Here is a 23,558-nt window from a genome sequence, read left to right on the forward strand (position 1 = left end):
TTGTTCAACATCCCAGTTGGACAACGCAGCAGGATCCCAGCTGTAGATGACCACATACGGATACTCCGAGAAGCCCGACAGGACACAGGGGCTGCCTTGCACTTAGGGAAAAAGCAGCAGAAAGAGGGATACAAACAAGGAAAACGGAAAGCTCAGGAAGACATCAACCTCCAACTGTCTAGTGAGAAGCTAGGAGATCGGCAGCTCGGACCCTACTGAATCTTGGAGAAGATTGGACCCTTGGACTACCGCCTTGACCTCCCTATCTCCCTCAACCGCATTCGCCCTGTGTTCCATGTTGACAAACTCTACCCCTGGAAAGGTAATGCTATCAATGGAGAAATACCAACACCACTGGAGCTGGTCTACCTAGAGGATGAAGACGAACCAGAATATGAAGTAGAGGAAATCCTGGATAGTGGGGTCCAGTAGAAGAGGTTGGAATACCTGGTTAAGTGGAAGGGTTACGACGCAGGGCATAACTCCTGGGAGCCAGCGCCCAACCTCAGCCATGCTCCAAAGATTGTTCGGGCCTTCCACAAGAAACACCCCACAGCAGCAAAAGCTTGACCATCGAGGGCAATGGTCGTAAGAAGGGGGGTAATCTCATAAAGTATGCAGCCCCTATTATTTTCCTTTTCTCACTGTCTCGATGCCTTTACTTGTATGATACATCATCTCATCACAATCACATTCCATCACTGTCAATCCCCCATCGATTACTGATCCACTTGACCCACCTTCTCCTTCTACCGGCTTCCACCACCTTCCTTGCCCCTGAACTATACAGTATTACATTGTTGTTTCTCGCAGACTGGATTATGTATATATAGCCAACTCCCCACAGCCTGGTCCCTTATCTTGACCTCTCTGTCATTATCTTGGGACCAGTCTGCCTATGCTCTGCTTAGTCGCTCTGCCTCATCATTTTACTTAGTCGCTCCGCTCTTCTGCTCCACTCTTCTGCTCCGTTTAGTCACTCCACCTCTGCTGCTTTGTGACATACTCTTTGTAAATAGATGGGGGAAAGTGGGTAAGGTCTGATTTCAGAACTGATACTATATATAGTGTGATGTATCATAGGTGTGACTATATATATTTGTAGTAAGCAGTGTGTTTACATCTAGGCTTAACACAGTCTTTTTTTCACAATGCTTTTTGAGGATATTGGAAGGATCAAGGATCAGGGTAATGGTGACCAGCACCAGTCTTGAACTCTGGGATGGCGGTTGTGGGTGTATTTTGGGACTTTGGGACAGACTTCAACATACAGACTGCTGTTATGCTGTTATTCAATTCTGAATCCAAATTGTAATTGTGCTGTGGGGTGCTGTGGGGGTAGTTGATATATTGTATATCTTGTATGTATGAGATGTGTTAGACGAATATGGACATTAGGCCAAAGCAGGCGATACGAGTCCGGTCAGGTACACTTCGATATTAAATATTTCATCTTACTTTCCTTATCTCATGTTTCGTGTTCTCTTCGCCGACGGCCAATTTTATTTATATTAAGTAGATTAGAAACTCCCCCGCCCTCAGCTTTCTACGATACGCTGAGGGTAAGTTCATTACTTATATATTCCTTGTCTATTCTAACTTTATTTATTTATATGCTAGTTAACTCGTTCGATAGGTATATATATTATATAACAAGCTTTCTACGATACGCTGAGGTTAACTCGTTCGATAAGATGTGATAGGTCACTATATAAGTCTTCATTTTTTGTACATACAGATTCCAACCTGAGGCCTAAGCGCTAAATGCTCAAGCACCGAGTTTCACCCTCACCTTAACCCTAACCCCAATCAAGAAAATCCACACACACACACCCACAGATCCCCCACACAAGATATGGATGTATATGAATACCAAACAAATCTCATACTTGACATAGTCAAACACATAGGGTAGTATCTATGGAAGGTCATCCAACTCATCTTTATTTGCTTTCTGCCTCTTCCCTTTCCTTTACCCCCATCCCTCTTATCTCCTCCCCTCCCTCTTCCCCTTATCCCCTCATCGGCCTCCCATCGTCATCCCCTCCCTTCATTGGTCCCCCTCCTCCTCCACCTCCCCCTCAACCATCCCAACAACCATATCTACCACAGCACAGGAAATGTGCGGCATTGCACCTGGACAGAGGAGGGGGGGGTGTGGGTGTGTTGGGGAGAGGGGGGAGCGTGTTCTTCTACCTCTACCACCTCTGTCATCATACTCGTCAGCTTTGGCTTTGGCTTTGTTATGGGAACTGGAACTGGAACCATCCTCTTCCTCTTCCTCTCCCTCTTCTCCCTCTTCTCCCTCCTTTTCTTCCTCTCCTGACTCTTCCTCCAACTCAGACCCCTCCCCCTCCCCAGACCCGGACCCCTCCTCCTCATCCAATGAGAGACGAAACTCCCCATCCTCCCCATCCTCATTGGAATCAGAATCAGAATCGAGCATGAGTTGGTTGATGGTTAATGGACCTGGTTGGGTGTGGGGATTGGGGTTGGATTGGGACTTGGATTGGGACTTGGGTTGAAACTTGGGTTGAGATTGAGATTGAGTCCCTAACTTGCTCATTGCAGTCATTGTCATTGTAGTCCTAGTGGTAGTAGTCACAGTCCCACCCCCACCCCCACCCCCCGAATGTCAAGCTCCACACTGGGTCCAAAACATCCTCACCCACAAATTAACTACCTCCTGGTTCTTTCCTTTGATTTGTCTGAATTCCATTTCTCCTTCTCCCTTTCCCTTTTCCTTTTCCTTCCACTCCACCCCCTCCTCCTCCTTTCCCTCCTTCCCCTTTCCCCCCTCCTCCTACCCCTTCACTTTCCCTTTGACCCCCTTGACCCCCCCTCCCCCTCCACCCTCCCCTTAACTGTCACGAAGCGGCAGAGGCGGAGTGACTAACGGAGCGGGAAAGCGGAGCGACTAAGCAGAACGGTGAGGCGGAGCAACTGGACAAGGCAACAAGGCGGAGCGACTAAGCAGAACGGCGGCAGGCTGGTCCCAGATAATGACAGAGATATATTGAGTATCGTAGTCATAGGTAATAATAAGTAAGCACATACCTGGTCCCAGATAATGACAGAGAGGTCAAGATAAGGGACCAGGCTGTGGAGGGTTGGCTATATATACATAATCCGGTCTGCGAGAAACAACGATGTAATACTGTACAGTTTAGGAACAAGGAAGGTGGCGGAAGCCAATAGAAGGAGAAGATGGGTCAGGTGGATCAGTAATCGATGGATCAGTAATCGATGGGGGTTTGACAGTGATGGGATGATGTATCGTACAAGTAAAGGCGTCGAGACGGTGAGAAAAGGAAAATGATAGGGGCTGCGTACTTTATGACATTACCCCCCTCCTTATGACCATTGCCCTCGATGGTCAAGGCTTTGCCGCTGTTGGGTGTTTTTTATGAAAGGCCCGAACAATTTTTGGTGCTCGACTGAGGTTGGCTGCGGGTTCCCAAGAGTTGTGCCCTGCGTCGTAACCTTTCCACTTAACCAAATATTCCAACTTCTTCCATCGAACCCGGCTGTCTAAGATCTCCTCTACTTCGTATTCCGGTTCGTCTTCATCCTCTAAGTATACCGGCTCTGGTGGTGTTGGTATTTCGCCATTAATGGAGTTACCTTTCCAGGGGTATAGTTTATCAACATGGAAGACGGGATGGAGGCGATCTAGGGATAGGGGAAGGTCAAGGCGGTAGTCTAAAGGGCCAATTTTCTCCAGAATGCGATAAGGGCCAAGCTGTCGATCTCCTAACTTTTCACTGGAAAGCTGAAGGTTAATGTCCTCTGCACTGAGCCAGACTAGGTCTCCAACTTTAAATTGATGAGCTTTCCGCTTCCCGCGTTCGTATCCCTCCTTCTGTTGTTTCTTTCCTAGGTGTAAGGCAGCTCCGGCATCTTGTCGCGCTTCTCGGAGAATCCGTATACGGTCATCCACAGCTGGAATACCGCTGCGTTGGCCCACTGGGATATTGAACAGGGGAAGATAGCCGTAGGTTAGCTCGAACGGGGACATGCCTAGCGCAGAATGAGTCCGTGAGTTAATCACAAACTCCGCCATGGGAAGGTGCTCTGCCCAGTCGTCTTGTCGTCGTCCTACATAGAGACGGATGTATTTCTCTACTTCCTGATTTGCTCGTTCGGTTTGGCCATTAGACTGAGGACGGTATCCGGAGGTTAGATCTGATTTAATTCCTAGCCTAGCGAGAAGGGATCGCATGAGTTTAGCTGCAAACTGGGGTCCGCGGTCGGATTTAAAGTGAAGAGGAAGACCATGGAGACGGAAGATCTCTCGGTAGTAAATATCGGCAACGCCTTCGGCTGTGATGGAGCTGGTGCAAGGAATAGCGTGAATTTGTTTTCCATACAGGTCTGTGCAAACCAAGACAGCATCGTAGCCTTGGGAGTTAGGTAGCTGTGTTATCAGGTCAACCCCTACCTCTTCCCATAGACCGGATGGTACGTCTAATGGTTGAGTTATGGCCCGTGGGTGTCGCTGGATCTTCTTACGGGCACAAACCTCGCATCCCTCCACGTATTTTTCCACAAAAGAGCGCAACGTAGGCCACCAGAAATGGGTACTGACCAAGTCGAGTGTCCCGTGTAGTCCGGGGTGTCCTGCAGTTGGATGGTCGTGGCATTGACGGAGTACCTCAGTGCGTAGGTCGTCGTTTGCTGGTACGTATACTCGACCTCGGTAGTAGACCAACCCATTGTCTTCTTCCCATTCGGCTATCCCATTGGCCAAGCGCTGTAGTCCGTGCTCTTTGACTGTTTTGAGACCCTCCAATACCTGTGCTTCCCGTTCTGAGGCTTTCCGGATACGATCCTCTAAGGGGTTCTGTAGGATCGAAGCTGCAATTTTTACGAAGTGGCCAGGTTTAAGGACTGTCTGTTGTCGGTTATCATCGCTGTCCGATACATGATGAACTGCCATGCGGGAGAGAGCATCAGCTTGGGTGTTTACTCTGCCAGGGCGGTGGATCATATGAAAGTCAAACCGTGACAGATAGAGGGCCCATCGGGCTTGTCGGCGGGTGAGGTCTTGTGCAGTGCGCCAGAATTCGAGGTTCGAATGGTCCGTAATGATGTCAAATGGTTGAGGGAGTCCTTCTAGAAAGTTCCTCCAATCCTTCAGTGCTTCAATGATAGCAAGCATTTCTCGATCGTAGATTTCGTAGTTCCGTTCCGCTGGCTGCATGGATGCCGATCTGAAGGCTACCGGATGCCATTGGCCATCGTCTTGCTTCTGCATAAGGGCGCCTCCCGTGGCAAAGCCTGATGCGTCTACCTCGATTCGAGTAGGCCTGTCTGGTGTCCATAGAGCAAGGATCGGTGCGGAGATGAAGGCTTCTCGAAGGGTATCAAATGCTTTCTGTCGAGTGTCAGTCCAGGTAAAGCTGGTGTCTTTCTTTGTCAGGTCGTTCAGAGGTCGTGCTATTTTGGCAAAATTCCGGATAAAGCGTCGGTAGAAGTTTGCAAATCCCAAGAACCCTCGTAGTTCCCGAAGGTTAGTAGGGACTGGCCAGTCACGAACAGCCGCTACTTTTACCGGATCCATTCTCACCTCCCCTTCTGAGATGATGAGTCCGAGGTATTCAATCTGTTGTTGTTCAAATTCGCATTTTTCGGGTCGTAGGTAGAGGTCGTGCTTTTCTAACCGGGTTAATACTTCCCGTACCATTCGTCGGTGTTCCTCGAGATCGTTACTGAAGATAAGGATGTCATCTAGGTAGACTGCCACCTTGCCGGCTGCAATGAGATCAGCAAATATAGCATTCATAAGTGCTTGGAACGTGGCAGGGGAATTTGTGAGACCAAAGAACATGACCTTAGGCTCGAACAAGCCTCGGGTTGTTGCGAACGCGCCTTTCCATTCATGCCCCTTCTTAATCCGTATGTTATTGTAACCCCAGCGGACATCAAACTTCGTGAAGTATCTGGCTCCCTGAAGTCGGCTAATGATGTCAGCAACTAATGGGAGAGGGTATCGGTTCTTCACAGTGTACTCGTTCAGTTTCCGGTAGTCTTGTACGAAACGGAGTTTCCCATCCTTCTTCTTTACGAAGAAGACCGGTGATGAGATTGGTGATTTTGAGGGGACGATATAGCCTTTCCGTAGGTTTTCTTCTAGGAAACGATCCAACTCCTCCTGCTCGTTTAGGGACATGGGATAAATCTTGGTACGCATGGTTGCCGGTGCTCCAGGTACGAGATCAATCGCATGGTCCCAAGGTTGGTGGGCAGGTAATCGTTCGGAGGCGGATTCTGAGAAAACCTTCTTGAAATCACGATACTGCTCAGGGACCATTTCTTCGAAGGTTTTAACGGGTTTGTCTCGGTTGGCTTCCTCTGCTAGCTGCTGGGAGTAAGTGAATCCTGCGGCGCACCAGACTTCCTCCGTCTGTTCCTCTAGAATTCCTGCTTTTACCCATGCCCGGCGAGTTTTATGATTGGCTCGAATTCGGTGTATTGGTGGTTCTTCCACCGCTGCTGATTCACTCGGTTCAAGGGTCGCTTCTAGTGGCACCTCAACGTGGGGGTTTTCTGCGGGAGGTTCCAGTTCCGGGAGTTCGAGGATCGGGGTTTCTGTGTGAGTGGCGGCTAGATGAGAGTACAAGATCTCCTCGTCTGGGACTTCTTCTATCGTTACTCGAGGAGGCTTTACTGAAAGTCGTCCTTTCTCCCAATCAATCTCCGGATTTACCTTCCGTAGCCAGGGGAGTCCAAGGATGATGTCTTCACCTCCTAGGTTGGTGATCAGAAAGTCCATCCATCGCTCTTGATTATCCACTGTGAGTGCTAGACGTGCAAAATGGGTTATCCGTCCAGCTCGGTTAGGTGTTCCATCGATATTAAAAACGTCGATTGGTTTATGGAGGGGTGCACATCTTACATGGTTCCGGGTGACAAAGTCTTGGTTTAAAAACAGGGCGGTAGCTCCACAGTCTACCATGGCTGCAGTTGTTATACTGTGATTCCTTCCTCTTAGTCTCGCATGAATTCGGAAATGTGGGGAAGTAGAGTTTAATTCCCGGATCGACGATATTGTACATGATGGGTGCGAGTCATACGAGGAAGTAGCGAACATAACAAACTGATTACGGGGTACTCTCGGTGCAGCCGAAGCGGGTACCCTCTTTAAAAACCCTGTTGAAAGCCAGAGGATGAGGAGGACATAGCGTTAGCACGATCAAGTAATTCCCTTATTTGACCAATCTGATTGGAAAAGTCTTGGTTAGGGGGGTTCGTAGTAGCAGTTACGGGTGCAGGAGCAGACGTTGGGATCGAGGACGCGATTTGGACGGATTCGTTTGGGAATAGGGAGAATGGCGCGGGTCCCGTAGCGGATATCTGTTGGCGTCGAGGTTGCTGGCGTCGGCCTCGGTCTCGTCCGAGTCCCATGAATTTGTCTTGGCAGACTGCTTCCAGATGTCCTCGACGTCCACAGTAGCGGCAGGTGGTTTCTCGGTGTGGGCAGTTTTGCTTGACATGACCTTGGGCACCGCAGCCGAAGCATCGTCCTCGCATGCGAGCTAGGAATGCTTCCCTAGTATTCCCATTACTGGTGTGGGTTGCATCAATGTCCATAGCGTGGGGGTCAGCAGGGGTAGTATGAGCGGTATGCGTGGGAGGGTATCCAGAGTTCCGGCCAGTCATGGTGGGATCGTGCAGGTAGACATCCACCGATATGGCCCGTTTGATTGCCTCCTTCAGAGTCGGAGCAATTCCTTGGGCAATGTTTACGGTGATGAGGTGTTGTCGGATCTCTGGGAGTAATGCGGTGAAGAAACGTTCCCGCAAGTCAATATCAGACATTTCAGTCCGATCTCCGATATCCTTGAACTTCTGAGCAAATTCCGCAACTGTCTGTCCTTTACTTTGCCTGAGATTCTTGATCTCGCTACGGGCTTCCATACCTGGGTCCATTGGTTCAAACCGTTGGCTAAATTCCTTCAGAAACGCCTCCCAATTTCCTCCGAAAGGGGGATTTTCCGCATTGAAATGTAGCAGATGGGGAGTTGCCCAATCTCCGGCACTTTCTGTGAAGAAGCCCAAGGCGGACTTGATGAGTTTTACTTGGCTTTTGGCGAGATCCGGTTGTTCTGACGCCCAATTCTGGAACTGAGCCATGAAGCGACGGGCTTCAGCGCCATCTTTACCCTTGAAAACCTCGGGTTTGTTCATGCTTGACTTAGAGGATGAGCGTTCCTCCATAGCTGTAGCAAGGTTAGCTACTTGTCTGATGAGCTGAGCCATGAGATCCTCCGCAGAGGTGTTTGGGGCAGGCGGGATAGGAGTCGACATGATGGGAGTAGGCAATCGGGGCTGGGGAATCGGCAGGAAGGTTATATTGCTCACAGTGAGTGGCTCTCGGATTGAGTTTGAAAGGGCGTTGGGGCAAGGTTGAGACTGGCAATCGCGCCAAGTATCGTCGTTGTTATGGGCGTGAGCTTGGTCTCTGGGGTCAAGTGCGTGCGGGAGTGCGGAGCAGTCTATACTGTCAACAGGTGTTTCAGAGTCGGGCGGAACTGGGGAAGACGTGGTGTCTATAGACCCTGCAAGGACAACCTTATCGGTAGGCTGTCAGTGCAGTAATGGATCTTGACCTAATGTCACGAAGCGGCAGAGGCGGAGTGACTAACGGAGCGGGAAAGCGGAGCGACTAAGCAGAACGGTGAGGCGGAGCAACTGGACAAGGCAACAAGGCGGAGCGACTAAGCAGAACGGCGGCAGGCTGGTCCCAGATAATGACAGAGATATATTGAGTATCGTAGTCATAGGTAATAATAAGTAAGCACATACCTGGTCCCAGATAATGACAGAGAGGTCAAGATAAGGGACCAGGCTGTGGAGGGTTGGCTATATATACATAATCCGGTCTGCGAGAAACAACGATGTAATACTGTACAGTTTAGGAACAAGGAAGGTGGCGGAAGCCAATAGAAGGAGAAGATGGGTCAGGTGGATCAGTAATCGATGGATCAGTAATCGATGGGGGTTTGACAGTGATGGGATGATGTATCGTACAAGTAAAGGCGTCGAGACGGTGAGAAAAGGAAAATGATAGGGGCTGCGTACTTTATGACATTAACAACAACCACACACACCCACCCAGTCACGCTCCGCATCAACACCCCTTCTATTGGACCCGGACCCGGGGTCAGGTCCTGGAGAGCCCAAAACATTGCCGGGTGTGAATCAGAGAAGAAAATGCCGAGGGGGGTGAGCCAGAGGATTCCAGGTTTTGTGGAGAGGTTGGCGGGGAGGGGGAGGGCAGGGAGGGCAAAGGCAAGACAAAGGGGGGAGTGAACACCCTAAACTCCTCCTCATCAATCCTTATCCTGATATCAAGTCTGTACCTAACACAACTCTGAGGAAGTCATTCAAGGAAATCCTCCAACACCATGATCATTTCTTCCCTTTCCTAATTGTTTTTGTTTTTGCTGTTGTGGTGCTGGTGGAGGTGGTGGTGGAGAGAGGTGTGGGTAGGTATGGTGTTGATTCTGGATATAATTTTTCTTTCTCTCTCCCTCTTCCCTCTCCCTCTCTCTTCCCCTCTTCCCCCCAGCCAAACCCACACAATTACCCATCAACAACACCACCGACTAGTGTTTCTTTGGTTTTCCATGTGTTGGGAATATGAATGCATGGAGGAGGAGTGTGGAGGGGGAGTGTGAAGAGGTCTTCACCACCACCACCATCACCACCATCACCTCCACCACTACCACCTCTTCCTTCTCCACAGCTGCTGCTGTTGCTGCTGCTGGAAATGCGAACCCAAACTATCTGCTTATGAATTGCAATAAAGGAAGTCGTTCAAGAATATCCTTCAACACCGAGATCGTTTCTTCCCTTTCCTAATTGTTTTTGTTTTTGCTGTTGTGGTGCTGGTGGAGGTGGTAGTGGAGAGAGGTATGGGTAGGCACAGCGTTGATTCTAGATATGATTTGTTTGTTTTTTTGTTTCTGTTTTTCCCTCTCTTTCTTTCCTCTTTTTCTTCCATCCTTCCATCCGTCCCTTTCGTTCCTTTCATCTTCCCCCCAGCCAAACCCACATAATCACCTATCAACAACACCACCAGCCAGTGTTTCTTGGGTTTTCCACGTGTTGGGAATATGAATGTGTGGAGGGTGTGGAGGGGGAGTGAAGAGGTCTGTACCACTAACATCACTACCAGCACCTCTACCTCCATCCACCACCACCATCACCACCTCTTCCTCCTTTACCACTGCTGCCAAGAATGCCAATGCAAGCTTGAATCATCCACTCACAAATTGTGATATCAGCTTTCTTGCGAATAAATGGGGAACTTGTGAACAAACCGGGGACTTGCATTGTAAATGAACGGGGGACGTTATGTAAAGAGATCAAGTGGAGGGTGTGTTGAGCAGGGTCTACGAGAGTTAACAGGCTGGTGCAGGGTTCCGGTGGGGTGAGGATGGGAATTGTGGGGTGTGGGAATGGGGATTGTGGGAGCAAGGAGGTCCTTGGATAGTCAGGGGTTCTTCTTCTTTGACTCCTCCTCCCCCTGCTCTCTACCCCATTTCAAACTTTTCGAACCCACTCCCACTCCCATTTCAAACCCACTCCAACTCCAACTCCAACTCCCACTCCAACTCCAACTCCCACTCCAACTCCAACTCCAGATTCCCATTCCCAATTTCACAAACCCTCCTCAAACATCCTCTGTCCAGATAGATACCCATTCTGATGATTCCAATGTCCCTTTCTTTTCCGACGTTCCTTTCCTTTTCGACCTTCCTTTCCTTTCTGACATCCCTTTCTCCATTGTCTCCTCCATTGTTTCTATCTTGTCTCTGTTGTCTCTATCATCTTTATCCCCTCTACGATCCTTCTCCTTCTTAGTATACTCCCCACACACCACACACGAACTGAATAACATTCTCCACTACCAACCCACCTCCTCCCGCACCTCCCACTTTTTCTCTCGCTTCTCTCTCTTCTCTCTTCTCTCTCTCTCTCTCCCCCCCACCCCCTCCCCTCCTATTCCCCTCCCCCGACCTCTCTTCCCTCCAAAAACCCCACCAACATCCAACATCCTCAAATCCCGCGCGATCTCTCTCGGGAGCACAGAAAGTACTGGGCTGAGGTATGTCAATGTTAATTCACATTCAGGGGAATTGCATTTGCATTTGTCTATGTCAATGTCAATCCGCGTTTGTCTGTGCATTTGCATTCTTGCGTTTGCATTTGCATTCTTGCATTTGCATTTGTATTTGCATTTGTGTTTGGATTCTAAGATTCTGAAATCAAAAATCTATGTATGTATCTGAAGTGCTTAAAGGTAGTATGCAGTTGCCATATGTAGTTGCCGTATATCACGTGTAAAATCCAATCTGTGAGACGGACCGAGAATCGCCGAGATTCGGGGGTCGTGGGGGAAGTAGGGGGGAAATGCGGGGAAATGTGGGGGGTATTATCGCAGATTCGCAACCCAGGTATCATTATCATTATCGCACCCAGCTATCACAATTGATACAACGTTCAACTCTGCCTACATACAAAAAGGGATACCTGTAGATTCCTCTTCAAGCTCTAGCTCAAGCTCTAGCTCTAGCTTTAGAGTTCATCGCACCCTTTACCTTTATCTTATTTCAACTTTCAACTCACTGGTGCTTGGGGGTGCTCTGGGAGTGCTCCGGGGTGTGTATGTACTGTATATATATACGAAGAAAGCACCCCACAGTGTCCCACTCAGAATTATTCAACCCCTTTCCCCACCTCCCCACCTACTCACCTACTCACCCACCAACCCAACCAACCCAACCCAACCAGGTTTCAGCGTTTCGGCGTTTCGGCTTTCAAGGTTTCACTAGCACTACTACTACTACCACACCGCTCAGCGCTCAGGCCTCAGCGCTCAGGATCGAAACCAATCCGATTTCTGATTTTTGATTTCTGCTTTCTGATAGTGATAGTGACAGTGATAGTGATAGATATAGTGGATCGGGTGACGAACCACGATTCACGATGGTGGTGAGTTGAGTGTCGTGTCGTGTGTATTTTGTAAATGATGTTGACGTGTTGATGTGTTGACGTGTTGATTCGTTGATTCGTTCTGTCCTCCACCTTCCACTCCTTCCCTCCTCGATGAACGTTTGAACGCGTTTGAATTTGAACATTCCTTCATTCCTCCACTCCTATCTCTCTTCGACATTATCCAGTCCAACACCCCACGCACCCCAGCCTCAGACGTCGTCGTCCGAGTAACCCCGATGGGTTACAGTATTGACTCCACCCCCGACGTTCAGCATCATCATCAACAACAACAACGACAACAACGACCAACACAACCACTATCACAACAACCATCACAACAACAACCATCAGAACAACAGTATTCCCCTCCTCCTCCTCCTCCCCCGCCTCGTAGTGGTAGTGGTAGTGGTAGTGGTAGTCTTCCAACTCCCCCGCCCCCGCCGCTGCACCACGACCACGCCAGAGATGCGTTGAGATTGGCGTTGGGGAGTATTCTCGCCCCGGTGAGTACTTGAGTTTCTTACTAGGATCTTTAGGATCATACCACTTGATCGATAACTTATTCCCCTTTCCCTTTTCCCAATTCGTAAATTCCCAATTCCCAAATTCACTCACTCATTCACTCACACACTCACCCACCCACTCACCCTTCCTTCCATTCCTCTATTTTCATTCCTTCCATTCCTTCATTCCTTCCATCCTTCCATCCTTCCATCCTTCCATCCTTTAATCCTTTCGTTGATTCCTCATCTACACCAGAAACGTCCCACACTCCCACCAACACCCACGACACCGCGTCACGGGACGCACTCCACAACCACAACCACAACCACAACCACAACCTCCGCATCCGCATCTGGATCCGCATCTGGATCTGGGTCGGGATCCGGTACTCCAGCGTATAACATCCAATACCAATCATACCAAACAAGTAGAGCGGGGGCACCAAGTCCGTTCAACTATTACCCCAGAAGACCGGGGTTGTTCACCCGTTCAAGTTCTATCGGTGCTCAGGCTGTGTCCAGGGTACACTCGGCGGGTGGTACGCCTCTACACCCACACACACCACTACCCCCACCATCCCAATCCCAATCCCAATCCCCACCCCCATCATCGTCGACCCCATCGTCGACCCCATCCTCGGCGCCGTCGTTGCCGCTGCAGCACGCATCGTCGTCATCCCAATCCCCATCATCCCCATCATCCCCATCGTCGTCGAAGCAGAAAGAGGACGACATACACATACCCGATCCAAGCTCAGCCATACACGCTCCCCGACCTAGTACTAGGCCCCCCGGCGCGTTGGAGGACGGTGTCGAGTCTGCGAATACGGATCCGCTGGGCGGCTTTAGGAATACGGATCGACTCGGCGGCTTTGGGAATACGGATCTACCCGGTGGTTATGGAGGGGGTGGGGGTAGTGGGGGCGGAGGAGAAGGGGGTAGTGGTAGTGGGGGTTATGGAGGGGGTGGTGGTGGTGGATTATCTCCTCCTCCTCCTCTGAATCCTCCTCATCCCCACTCGACGGTTGTGCGAGTCTCTTCTTCGAGTTTCCTACCTTCTTCTTCCCCTTTCCTCGCACCTTCCCCTTCCCCTTTCCTCGCACCTGTACCTGCACCTGTACCTGCACCTGCACATTCACATTCACCTGCACCTCTACCCGTACCCGTTCCCCCACCAGCACCAGCACCAGCATCTCTACCCTCACCAGCACAGGCACCTGATCCCCACAGCCCAGCCCCTCCGAACAGCCAAGCACCAGCACCAGCATCAGCCCCAGAACCTCCACCTCCTCCTCCTCCTCCACCTCCTCCACCTCCTTCGACTCCTTATCCTCCACCTCCTCCTCCTCCACCTCCTCCTCCTCCTCCTTCGAATCCTCCTTCGAATCCTCCTCCTCCTCCTAATCCTCCTTCGACTCCTTCGAATCCTTCGAATCCTCTCAACACTCAAACCAAACCCAAAACCAAACTCATCCAAGTCCTCGAGGGCACGACGCAGAGCGCGTGGGACGCGTTGGTGCATGGGGGGTTTAATCCGTGAACTCGAGGACCCAACCCGGGAACCCGTGAAGCCGAGAACGGTAGAACCAGAGAAGTCGAGAGCCGGAGAACCGGAGAGCCAGAGAGCCGGAGAACCGGAGAGCCAGAGAGCCAGAGAGCCCGTGAAGCCGAGAACCCAACCAGAGAGCCTGAGAACCTGAGAACCTGAGAGCCCGAGAACCCTGGAGCCCTAGAACCCTGGAACCAGAGAACCCTGGAACCCTAGAACCCTCGAACCGTTGGATCTGGGTGGTTTTGGGTGGACTCGGGTGGATTTGGGTGGATTTGGGATTTAGGAAGGGTGGTCATTGGTACTTCGGTACTTTGGTACGTTGGGTTAGAAGAAGAAGAAGAAGAAGGGCGAATACATATCTCAGTCGTTTTCACTGTCCATGAACGCGGTTCTCAATTTATTTCGTCGTTTCGTTGTTTCGTTGTTCTAGAATCATTGTTTTAGAATCGTTGTTTCGTCGTTTCATCTTATTTCGCTATATGTATGTACGTATATATGTACGTATGTTACTAAACTCGACGGACACTGGTATGTGCTTGGTGTGTTTGTGTTTGTGAGACGTACCCTGTGAGACGTACCCTGTTCGTGAGACTTACCTGTTTGTGAGCAATACCTAGTACCTAGTGCCTAGTGTACTGTGTGATGTGTGATGTGTGATGTGTGATGTACTAATGTACTAATGTACTAATGTACTAAAAGCTGGGGGAAGGTGAGGAAAGGTGGGGGGGAAGGGGAAGGGGGGAAGGGGAAGGGGGGAAGAGGAAGGGGAAGGGAGAGAATGAGAAGGAACTTGAAGAAGAAAAAGAAGAAAAAGAAGAAAAAGAAGATTCATATGATGAGATGAGAGGGGAAGGGGAGAGGGTGGGGAGGAGGGGAGGTGAGGAGAAGAGGTTGTCTATACTCTACGATGCAGTGGGGTGGAGTGTGGGGTGATGAACAGGGTGAAGGGTGTCGAACAGGCTGAGCAGTGTCGGTGTTATCACAAACAAAACTCAAAGGACAAGTACGATGGACCATGGTATAAGGTATAAGGTATAACCACTCTCTATTCCCCAACGAGCTTCCGAAGTACTCTCTATATCTATTATATTCCATCTATTTCTATCTATCCATCCAACATGTCATTATGTTCACCCTATCCCACCCTACCCCGCCCCATCCCACCTTTTTTCATAAACATTTTCATAAACATTTTCACTACATACATACTTCATCCTACTTTATCTACTTTATCCTACTTACATCTACCCACACCTAAATCCAACTCCAAACTCCATCTGCAAAACCTGGATGTTCGCGAGAGCAAGGGTACTAGCTAGAGAGCGCTGTCCAGCACTGAAAGCACTCCCAGCTGGACAGTGCTGTCAGCTGCTTTCGAGCTCTTAGCCGAAAATACAGGTTTTACAGATGTCCTTCAAACTCCCCAGTTCAACCCTCTTTGAATAGCATAGTATAGTATAGTATAGACTAAAATTCGAATTCGACCCCTAATCTTCATATTCGTATTGTCCCAGTCCTAGACTCACTGACCCACCCACCCACTGACTCATTGACACACTGACTTACTGTACTATGTACTATGTACTATGTAGCCCTCTCCTGCGAAGTTGTTATCTCATACTTCAAGCTTCAACCTGCTATCTCATGCTAAGTTGTTATCTCACGCTATCTCAGGCTGTCTCAGACTGAATAACGCTGAATAAGGCTGAATAAGCTGTGTACTAACTCACTCACTCACTCACTACTACTCACTACTACTCAGGTCGGCTTTCCTCTGAAATATTAAGTCCGTTTTTATATGTAGAACAAATGCCATGTCCGTTTTTATAGAACAAATGCCATGTCCGTTTTTATAGAACAAATGCCATGTCCGTTTTTATACCCTGAAATGCATTTGCCATTGGCCATTAGATTTGGGAAATGTGTATTACACTCAAGAACCAAGATGAACTTTGACTCGTTAAACCTTGTTAGACCCACCCTGAACTTAAGGGCCTGAGGCATCTCTGAGCATCTCTAAGCAAGCTCTGAGCAAGTGCACCGGAAACCCTCAGAAATCCCGAAAGCACTGCACTGCACATTCACATCATTCACATTCACATTGGCATTATTCTCAGGAACCAGGCTGCAAACTGAGACTGCAAACCAGCTGCAGCCTGAGTGTGCCGGAGCCCACTGGCAGAACCCTCGAAAAGCATTGCACATTTGTATTACATACTAGGACATACTAGGACAGACTAGGACAGACTACTAGGACACTATGTAAGTACTTACCATCATGAAAAACTCATGACAAGTTTTGATTGCCATTTGGTGCGAACAAGGACCTACAAGGACCGAGTCCTCTGACAGACTCGTCTTTCAAACTCTTCTTTCAGACTCACTCCTCTTTCAGAGTCAGTGACCTGCGGAACATAAGTCATAGACCCTCAAAGTTACCATCATGGCATTCAAGTTACCAGTGATTCTGAAATTGAACTTGAAAACCTTCCTTATAAAGTTGAAATTTGGAATTCGGAATTTGGAACCGTCGTTCCCCCAGTGAGGAGTGAGGACAGTGTTGTGAAAATTACCATGATCACTGCTCAAGTTCAAGGAGGAATTACTACTACTACTAGTACTACTCTATGCACTCTTGTATGCTTGAAGGGCTTCTAAAAATCATTGTATTTCTTTTAACCTGTCATTACTAGGTCGTACACGTTATCCTCAACCACCTATGATGTAGAACCCAGAAACAACTTGACAGAAGACAGTCTGGTTCTTGCTCCCTCATCTGTTTACCTTACTTAATACCAATCTGTCTCAGTGTCTGGGGCTTGGGCTTTGGGCTTTGGGCAAAGTTCATTCATTCATTCATGTTAGACTAATACTTCGTATGCTTAGCTTTGATCTGTGCGACTTTCTTTTCCGGCCACCGATTTCTTTCTACTCCTATTTGCCTCTCGATCACCATATATACTCGATACATTACTTTATACTCCCTCAGTTGCTTCCTTATCAACTGAGGTGAGATTGTTTATTTTTCTTTTTCTTTCTAGCCTTACTAAAGTACCTTAGAACTTACCCAACAGGTACTTAGATATATATACACTAAGTTGCTTCCTTATCAACTGAGAACTTACCCAACAGATTATGAGACTGGAGCTCAACCGAGCTTAAGAGACGAAACTAATACATCGACTATAGTCAATCCTTATCTTCGAAGCTATGTCCTCCACAGCTAGTTCGCTGTCGATCCCGCGCTTCCCCGAATCATCCCAATTGACCGGCGAGAATACATGGCGAGTCTTCAAAGACCAAGTCCTCGCGCATATTGAAGTTCGGGAACTTGAAGGATATCTTGACGGCACCATTATTCGGCCTCCTGTTGGTGGTTATGTATCCACATCTACACTATATCCTCCTGCGTCCACATCTACACCTGCGTATAGTCCGACCCCTTTCCCGCATGAATGGCGTCAACGTGACAGGATGGCCGCCAGCATAATTTACCTCAATATTGTCGATCCCGTTGGGCTAGGCGTCGAACGTGAAAAACCTGCGTATCATATCTGGGCTGAATTAAAGAAGAAATATGAGAGACGGGATGAAATGCGCGTACACCAGGCTGACACTAAACTCCGGTCCGCTCGATTTGACCCCAATAATACGACCATTGAGGAACATGAAAAGACCATGAAGAATCACCTAAAGGAGCTTCGTAACCTGGGCGGTTCCTGTCTCGACTCTCAATTCCGACTTATTGTAATCGCATCCATGCCGAAGTCGTGGAGAGATCTCCTAATCAATGTCAAGGGAACCTCGAGCGATGACGCATTTATCCACCTTCGTCAAGTATACGACAATAAGAAGGAGGATGAGGAGGACATCCGACAGCGTAGTCAAGTTCGTGCTCTCATAGCTCAGGAGATGGCCTCCTTCCACTCGGCAAATGTTGCGTCTGCTCCCAAGAAGGACCACCCTGCGTGTACGAATCCAAACTGCCCTCCTCGTCGACGTCGCACTCATATGATTGAAAAATGTTGGGCACCCGGTGGCGGTAATGAAGGGGGAGGACCTAAGAAAGCCGAAACCCCAGTAATTCAGACTGCGAACTACGCTAGCGACGGTGGAAATCATACTATCATGGAACTCTTCGATTTGTGTACGTCACCCTCAACACCCATTTCGTCTACCCAACTTCCTAATGCCCATACCTGTAGAAACTGTATGTCAGTATCAACAGGGTATGGTGCAAATAAAGAGGTTACGCACAACATAGACGTATTAGAATCTTCGATTCCCGATCAATTCTCGAACGTTGACGGATGTACTGCTTGTTCGGCTCACAATGAAAATACTTTACTATATGCTGCCTCGAGACCACAAGTACCTCAAACTTTTTTAGACTCAGCTGCCAGCGATCATTTCTGGGTGCGAAGGGATGATTTCATTGAGTATGAGAATCTGTATGGAAAGGCAGGGAAGTCAGCGATTGCCGGAAAGGCAGGAGAATTCGAGATTCATGGGAAAGGTATTGTGGAATTCGAGACAACAGTGGATGGAATAAGGAGAAGATGCCGACTGCATGACGTGTATCATACTCCATCCTTTCATCACAACCTAATCTCGTTGCGAACGTTGGACGCGAAAGGAATGAAAGGAGAATGGGGTAGAGGGTCACTCACCGTACGAACCGCGAATGGAAACATTATTATGCAGGGCGAAGGAAAGGGCACAATGTATGAAGTACAAGCCCACTTCACGCCCTCATTTGCAAACTTCGCTAGGTCTCTTAATAAACCTGTCGACATTCATACTTGGCATCGCAGACTTGGCCATCCAGCTATTGATCGAATACTCCTGATGCAGAGGCACAACCTGGTCGACGGCTTGCAAATCACCTCTAAGAAAGTAGCTGGTAAATGCGAACCATGCATCTTAGGGAAAGCGACTCACCGACCATTTGATGAGAAACTTACACACGAAACTAAAGTCCTCGAACGTATCCATCTTGATCTTTTCGGTCCAACTCGAACGCAGAGTATTGGCGGCGCAACGTGGATGTTACTTGCGACTGATGGGCGTTCGTCTGTCAAAGCTCCGACTTTTCTAACAAACAAGCGGAAAGAGACGGTCCTAACAGCAATTCATGACTGGCGTACGATGGCGGAGCGACAAACAGGCCTTAAGGTGTTGATATTCCGGATAGATGGTGGTGGAGAGTTTGATAATGGGTGGTTCCGAGATTACTGCCGAGAACATGGTATTGTAATCGAAATGATTCCACCAAGATCCTCCTCAGCCAATGGCGTAGCCGAACGAGCGAATAGGACTGTACTAGATGGGGTCAGGACTTTCTTAGTTGACGCCGGATTTCCCCCTTCGATGTGGGCTGAAGCAGCACTCACCTTTTGCTACGTAAACGCGTTCATTCCCTCTTCTCGTTTCCCAAACGAGGTGCCAATTGAAATATACACGAAGAAGCGTCATGACGTTTCCCATCTCCGACCTTTTGGCTGCAAATGCTGGGCTACACTGGATGCAATCCAGACGGATGGGAAATTAAGTGTTAAAGCTGTCGAGGGGCGATTTGTTGGGTATATTGGAAGAAGAGGTTATAGAATCTGGCTGCCTCAGACCAGAACATTCCACGAATCCCGCAGCGTCGTATTTGAAGAAGGGGATCCTCGCAGATCTGCCCCCGCAGTACCAGATGAAGTTGATGGTGAAGTATTTGTTGATGTCGACGTCGGTTCGGCTCCAGATGCCGTGCCTGATATCCCGGCTAACGAAAATCAAATTGACACCTCAGTCGCATCCATTCCCTCAACACCTACCACACCTCCTACTCCTAATTACGAAGGACTACCCGAACTTTTCGCGGATCAACCACTTGCTCAACCCTTACCGATACCAAATCCAGAACCAGAGACTGGTCCGAGACGTAGTGCTCGTATACGAGAACCATCAGTTCGTCAAATCCAATTCGAGGAATCAGCTGAGAGGGAACGATCTGCTTTCAAACGGAACCTCGCGTGGGCTCGTGATTCTGGTGGTATAGACGAACTCGACGAAAATCCTCTGGCGATGGTGGCAAATGCTCCATTCGCTTTCGCTGCTGAATCAAGCGATAAATGGGTCCCGAATACGTACAAACAGGCGATGCGTCGTCCCGAACTCTGGAGGACTCCAATGCAAACTGAATACGACACCCTGATAGAAAAGAATTGCTGGACTTTAGTGGATCTGCCCCCGAATGCGAACGTCACAGGAGGGAGATGGGTTTATGCAATCAAATGGTCCAAAGATGGCGAGGTTGCGAAACGTAAAGCTCGATATGTTGCACAGGGCTTTACCCAGATCGAAGGTGTCGATTACGATAAAACGTATGGTGCGGTTGCGCGTATGGAATCTGTCCGCATAGTTCTTGCGATTATTGCAGTCCTCGGTCTTTTTATGTTCCAAGTGGACTTCAAAGCAGCTTTCTTGAACTCTCCTATCAACCACGACGTGTATATGAAACAGCCTGAAGGATTTGTCAAAGAAGGGGAAGAGCACAAGGTGTGTAAACTGAACAAGTCGATTTATGGCACGATGCAGGGTAGCCACGACTGGCAGGATACATTAGGAAAAGGATATCAGGAGGACGGGTATATTGCTTCAAGAGCCGATCCCTGCGTACGATATCGTCGCATAGGCGATGAATATACCCTTTCCACTACATATGGCGACGACGTGAATGGTGCCTCTTCATCCGAAGATGGTAGAAAGAAAGCTATTGCGGACTTAGGAAAGAGATGGGAGTCAAGCGAAGTTAATTCGGGTGTTCTCTTGGGAATGACCATTTTCCAAGACCCGATCTCCAAATCCATCACGATCTCCCAGAAATCATACTTCGAGCGTATGCTAGAACACTTCGGGTTTGAAGACATTCGTATCCGCCGAACACCATTAGATCCGAAAGCAAAAATCACTGAATCTCCGAATCCAATCCCCGAACTCGACAGGAAATTCATGTCGGATAAGCCGTACCGCTCATTCGTTGGATCTGTGCTCTGGGGAGCTTGCTCAACAAGACCGGATATCGCGTTCGCTTCGAATTTCCTTGCTCGCTTCCAGCTGAACCCTGGCATTACTCATTGGAATGCGTGTGAATGGCTTGCAGGCTACATTCGCGGAACGCTTGATTATTCTATCACCTATTGCGCACCCAAGTCTGGGGACCATCGCCTGGGCCTTGGTCTTGCACCTCTGGGATACTCGGACAGTGATTGGGCTTCGTGCCTAGTTACTCGTCGATCTACTGCGGGTTACATATTTTTCATGGGTGGGGCTCCTGTTTCCTGGGCTTCAAAAAGGCAAGGCTCCGTGGCACTATCTACAGTGGAAGCAGAATACATTGGTCTCTCAAAAGCTTGCCAACAAGCGTGCTGGCTTCGTTCCTTTATTCAAGAAATCGACCTGCCGCTCGACGGTCCTACTTTTATCCACGGCGACAACTTTGGTTCTGTGTCTCTGTCAGAGGAACCAAGAAATCATTCGCTCGTCAAACACATCGATATGCGTGAACACTATATCAGAGAGAGGGTTAAAGATGGTAGTGTGAAGGTTGTTCGAATCCGTACCGGTGATAATGTGGCAGACATAACAACGAAAGCACTTTCGGGGACTACACATTCTCAAATGATTAAATTACTCAACCTGCAGCATACGCAGTAGGGGGGGTGTTAGACTAATACTTCGTATGCTTAGCTTTGATCTGTGCGACTTTCTTTTCCGGCCACCGATTTCTTTCTACTCCTATTTGCCTCTCGATCACCATATATACTCGATACATTACTTTATACTCCCTCAGTTGCTTCCTTATCAACTGAGGTGAGATTGTTTATTTTTCTTTTTCTTTCTAGCCTTACTAAAGTACCTTAGAACTTACCCAACAGGTACTTAGATATATATACACTAAGTTGCTTCCTTATCAACTGAGAACTTACCCAACAATTCATTCAATTCCTAGTACGCTTCCTAGTACACTTCGCTGAAGTTCGTGAGGGAGCGTTTTCAATAATCCGGATTGAAGTTTGAACAGGGTTCAATTTAATGACATTGGGTCTTTAAAGATGTTACTATTACTAATTATCCTTGATCAATGATCATATATCGACTTTTGGCCTCTTTCAGCAGGCTTTTCATCCATTGTATTTGTACCTAGTAGTATGGCTTTCCAGGACCAGTTGTTTCGAGGATCTCTTGTCTGGCGTCGTTCAACTTGAAGATTCTCTCTCTTCACGGGGAAGCAACATGAACTCTATCAGCAACTACACGAAAACAAAATATGGTCCATACGTACGGCCGAACGGAACTGGTATGAGGCGTCATTGTATACTAGTACTAAGCAGTCTTCACTTCAAGTTGATCTGGTAGAATTTCTCACTCACTTCACTTCATATCAAGGTCCAAATCCACCTCACACATCTCCGATTGCTCATTGCTCAAGCTTTCCAGTATATCATAAAAATCTCCGCGTTTCCTGAAAAGTGAACGTACGTTCATCATTCATTCATTCAATCTTGTTTGATCCTACTATCTGGGAAGGATACAATGCTGGTAATGCGCGGGGTCTCTCAGCGGGCATCGTGGATCCCAAAGAACATTCTCGACGATGTCAACCGTGGGACCGTGGACTTAACGCCGATACCCACACCCATACCCTCCCCAGCACCAGCACTGGCACTTCATCCTCATCCTCAGAGTCCTAGCCGAGCCCCTCCTCACACAAACAATCAAGCCCCAGGACCTCCTCCTCCTTCCAAGTCGACTCCTTATCCTCCTTATCCTTTGACTCCTTCGACTCCTTATCCTCCTCCTTATCCTCCTTCCGAGTCGACTCCCGTTTCGAATAACACAAATCCAAACTCGACTCCTGTTCCGAATACTCTAAACACAAAAGACCCGACGAACACCAAAGACACCAAAGACACCAAAGACACGAAGAACTCAACGAACACAACGAACACAAAAGACACGAAAGACACGAAAGAAACGAATTCATCCAAGTCCTCGAAGGCACGACGCAGAGCGCGTGGGACGCGTTGGTGCATGGGTCGTTTAATCCGTGAATGGGGTGAATGCGTGAAGGAGAACAGGAGAGCGCAGAAGTTGTCTAGACTCTACAATGGAGTGGGGGGTGTTGAACGGGGTGAGTGGTATTGTTACAGATAGAATCTGAAGGACAGGTACGATGGAACATGATGATGGTATAACTGCTCTCTATTCCCAATGAGCTTCTACTCTCTATATCTATTACATTCCATCTATTTCCATCCATCCATTTATCCAACATGTTCCGAACCCTGTCCCAACTTTTTTTTGTAAAGACTTTTTTTACTACTTCATCTATATTTACATAGTTTTTGGTTTTTTTCAAAGTCTTTGGTTTCTTTTTGAATGGTGTAGAATTCAACACCTAATCTTCGTATTGTTGCCATTCCTGGACTCACTGTAGACCCTCTCAT

At 48.4% G+C, this 23,558-nt stretch overlaps 3 protein-coding genes across 3 annotated transcripts; 2 read left to right on the forward strand and 1 right to left on the reverse strand.

Moving 5' to 3' along the window:
* Nucleotides 1-1,920: 1,920 nt before the first annotated feature.
* Nucleotides 1,921-2,525, forward strand: C8R40DRAFT_1173468 (uncharacterized protein; the record flags this gene model as incomplete). The annotated part of the gene is made up of 2 exons (XM_046232022.1): nucleotides 1,921-2,161; nucleotides 2,227-2,525. The coding sequence occupies 2 exons, from the start codon at nucleotides 1,921-1,923 to the stop codon at nucleotides 2,523-2,525; spliced, it is 540 nt and encodes a 179-aa protein (XP_046083798.1).
* A 7,063-nt stretch (nucleotides 2,526-9,588) lies between these two features.
* C8R40DRAFT_1071626 (uncharacterized protein) lies at nucleotides 9,589-14,357 on the reverse strand (the record flags this gene model as incomplete). Its single annotated transcript, XM_046226354.1, has 16 exons — nucleotides 9,589-9,792; nucleotides 10,173-10,237; nucleotides 10,278-10,417; nucleotides 10,594-10,823; nucleotides 10,928-11,106; nucleotides 11,137-11,270; nucleotides 11,487-11,521; nucleotides 11,638-11,681; nucleotides 11,773-11,825; nucleotides 12,209-12,616; nucleotides 12,654-12,898; nucleotides 13,071-13,352; nucleotides 13,400-13,612; nucleotides 13,655-13,909; nucleotides 13,954-14,205; nucleotides 14,286-14,357. 16 exons carry the CDS (start codon nucleotides 14,355-14,357, stop codon nucleotides 9,589-9,591), a joined length of 2,811 nt encoding a protein of 936 aa, XP_046083799.1.
* Nucleotides 14,358-22,644: 8,287 nt separating this feature from the next.
* On the forward strand, nucleotides 22,645-23,513 carry C8R40DRAFT_1071627 (uncharacterized protein; the record flags this gene model as incomplete). Its single annotated transcript, XM_046226355.1, has 3 exons — nucleotides 22,645-23,242; nucleotides 23,266-23,279; nucleotides 23,454-23,513. 3 exons carry the CDS (start codon nucleotides 22,645-22,647, stop codon nucleotides 23,511-23,513), a joined length of 672 nt encoding a protein of 223 aa, XP_046083800.1.
* Between the last annotated feature and the right edge of the window lie 45 nt (nucleotides 23,514-23,558).

The sequence above is a fragment of the Lentinula edodes genome (genome assembly GCF_021015755.1).
Source record: "Lentinula edodes strain Le(Bin) 0899 ss11 chromosome Unknown C8R40scaffold_30, whole genome shotgun sequence".
Lineage (NCBI taxonomy): Eukaryota > Fungi > Basidiomycota > Agaricomycetes > Agaricales > Omphalotaceae > Lentinula > Lentinula edodes.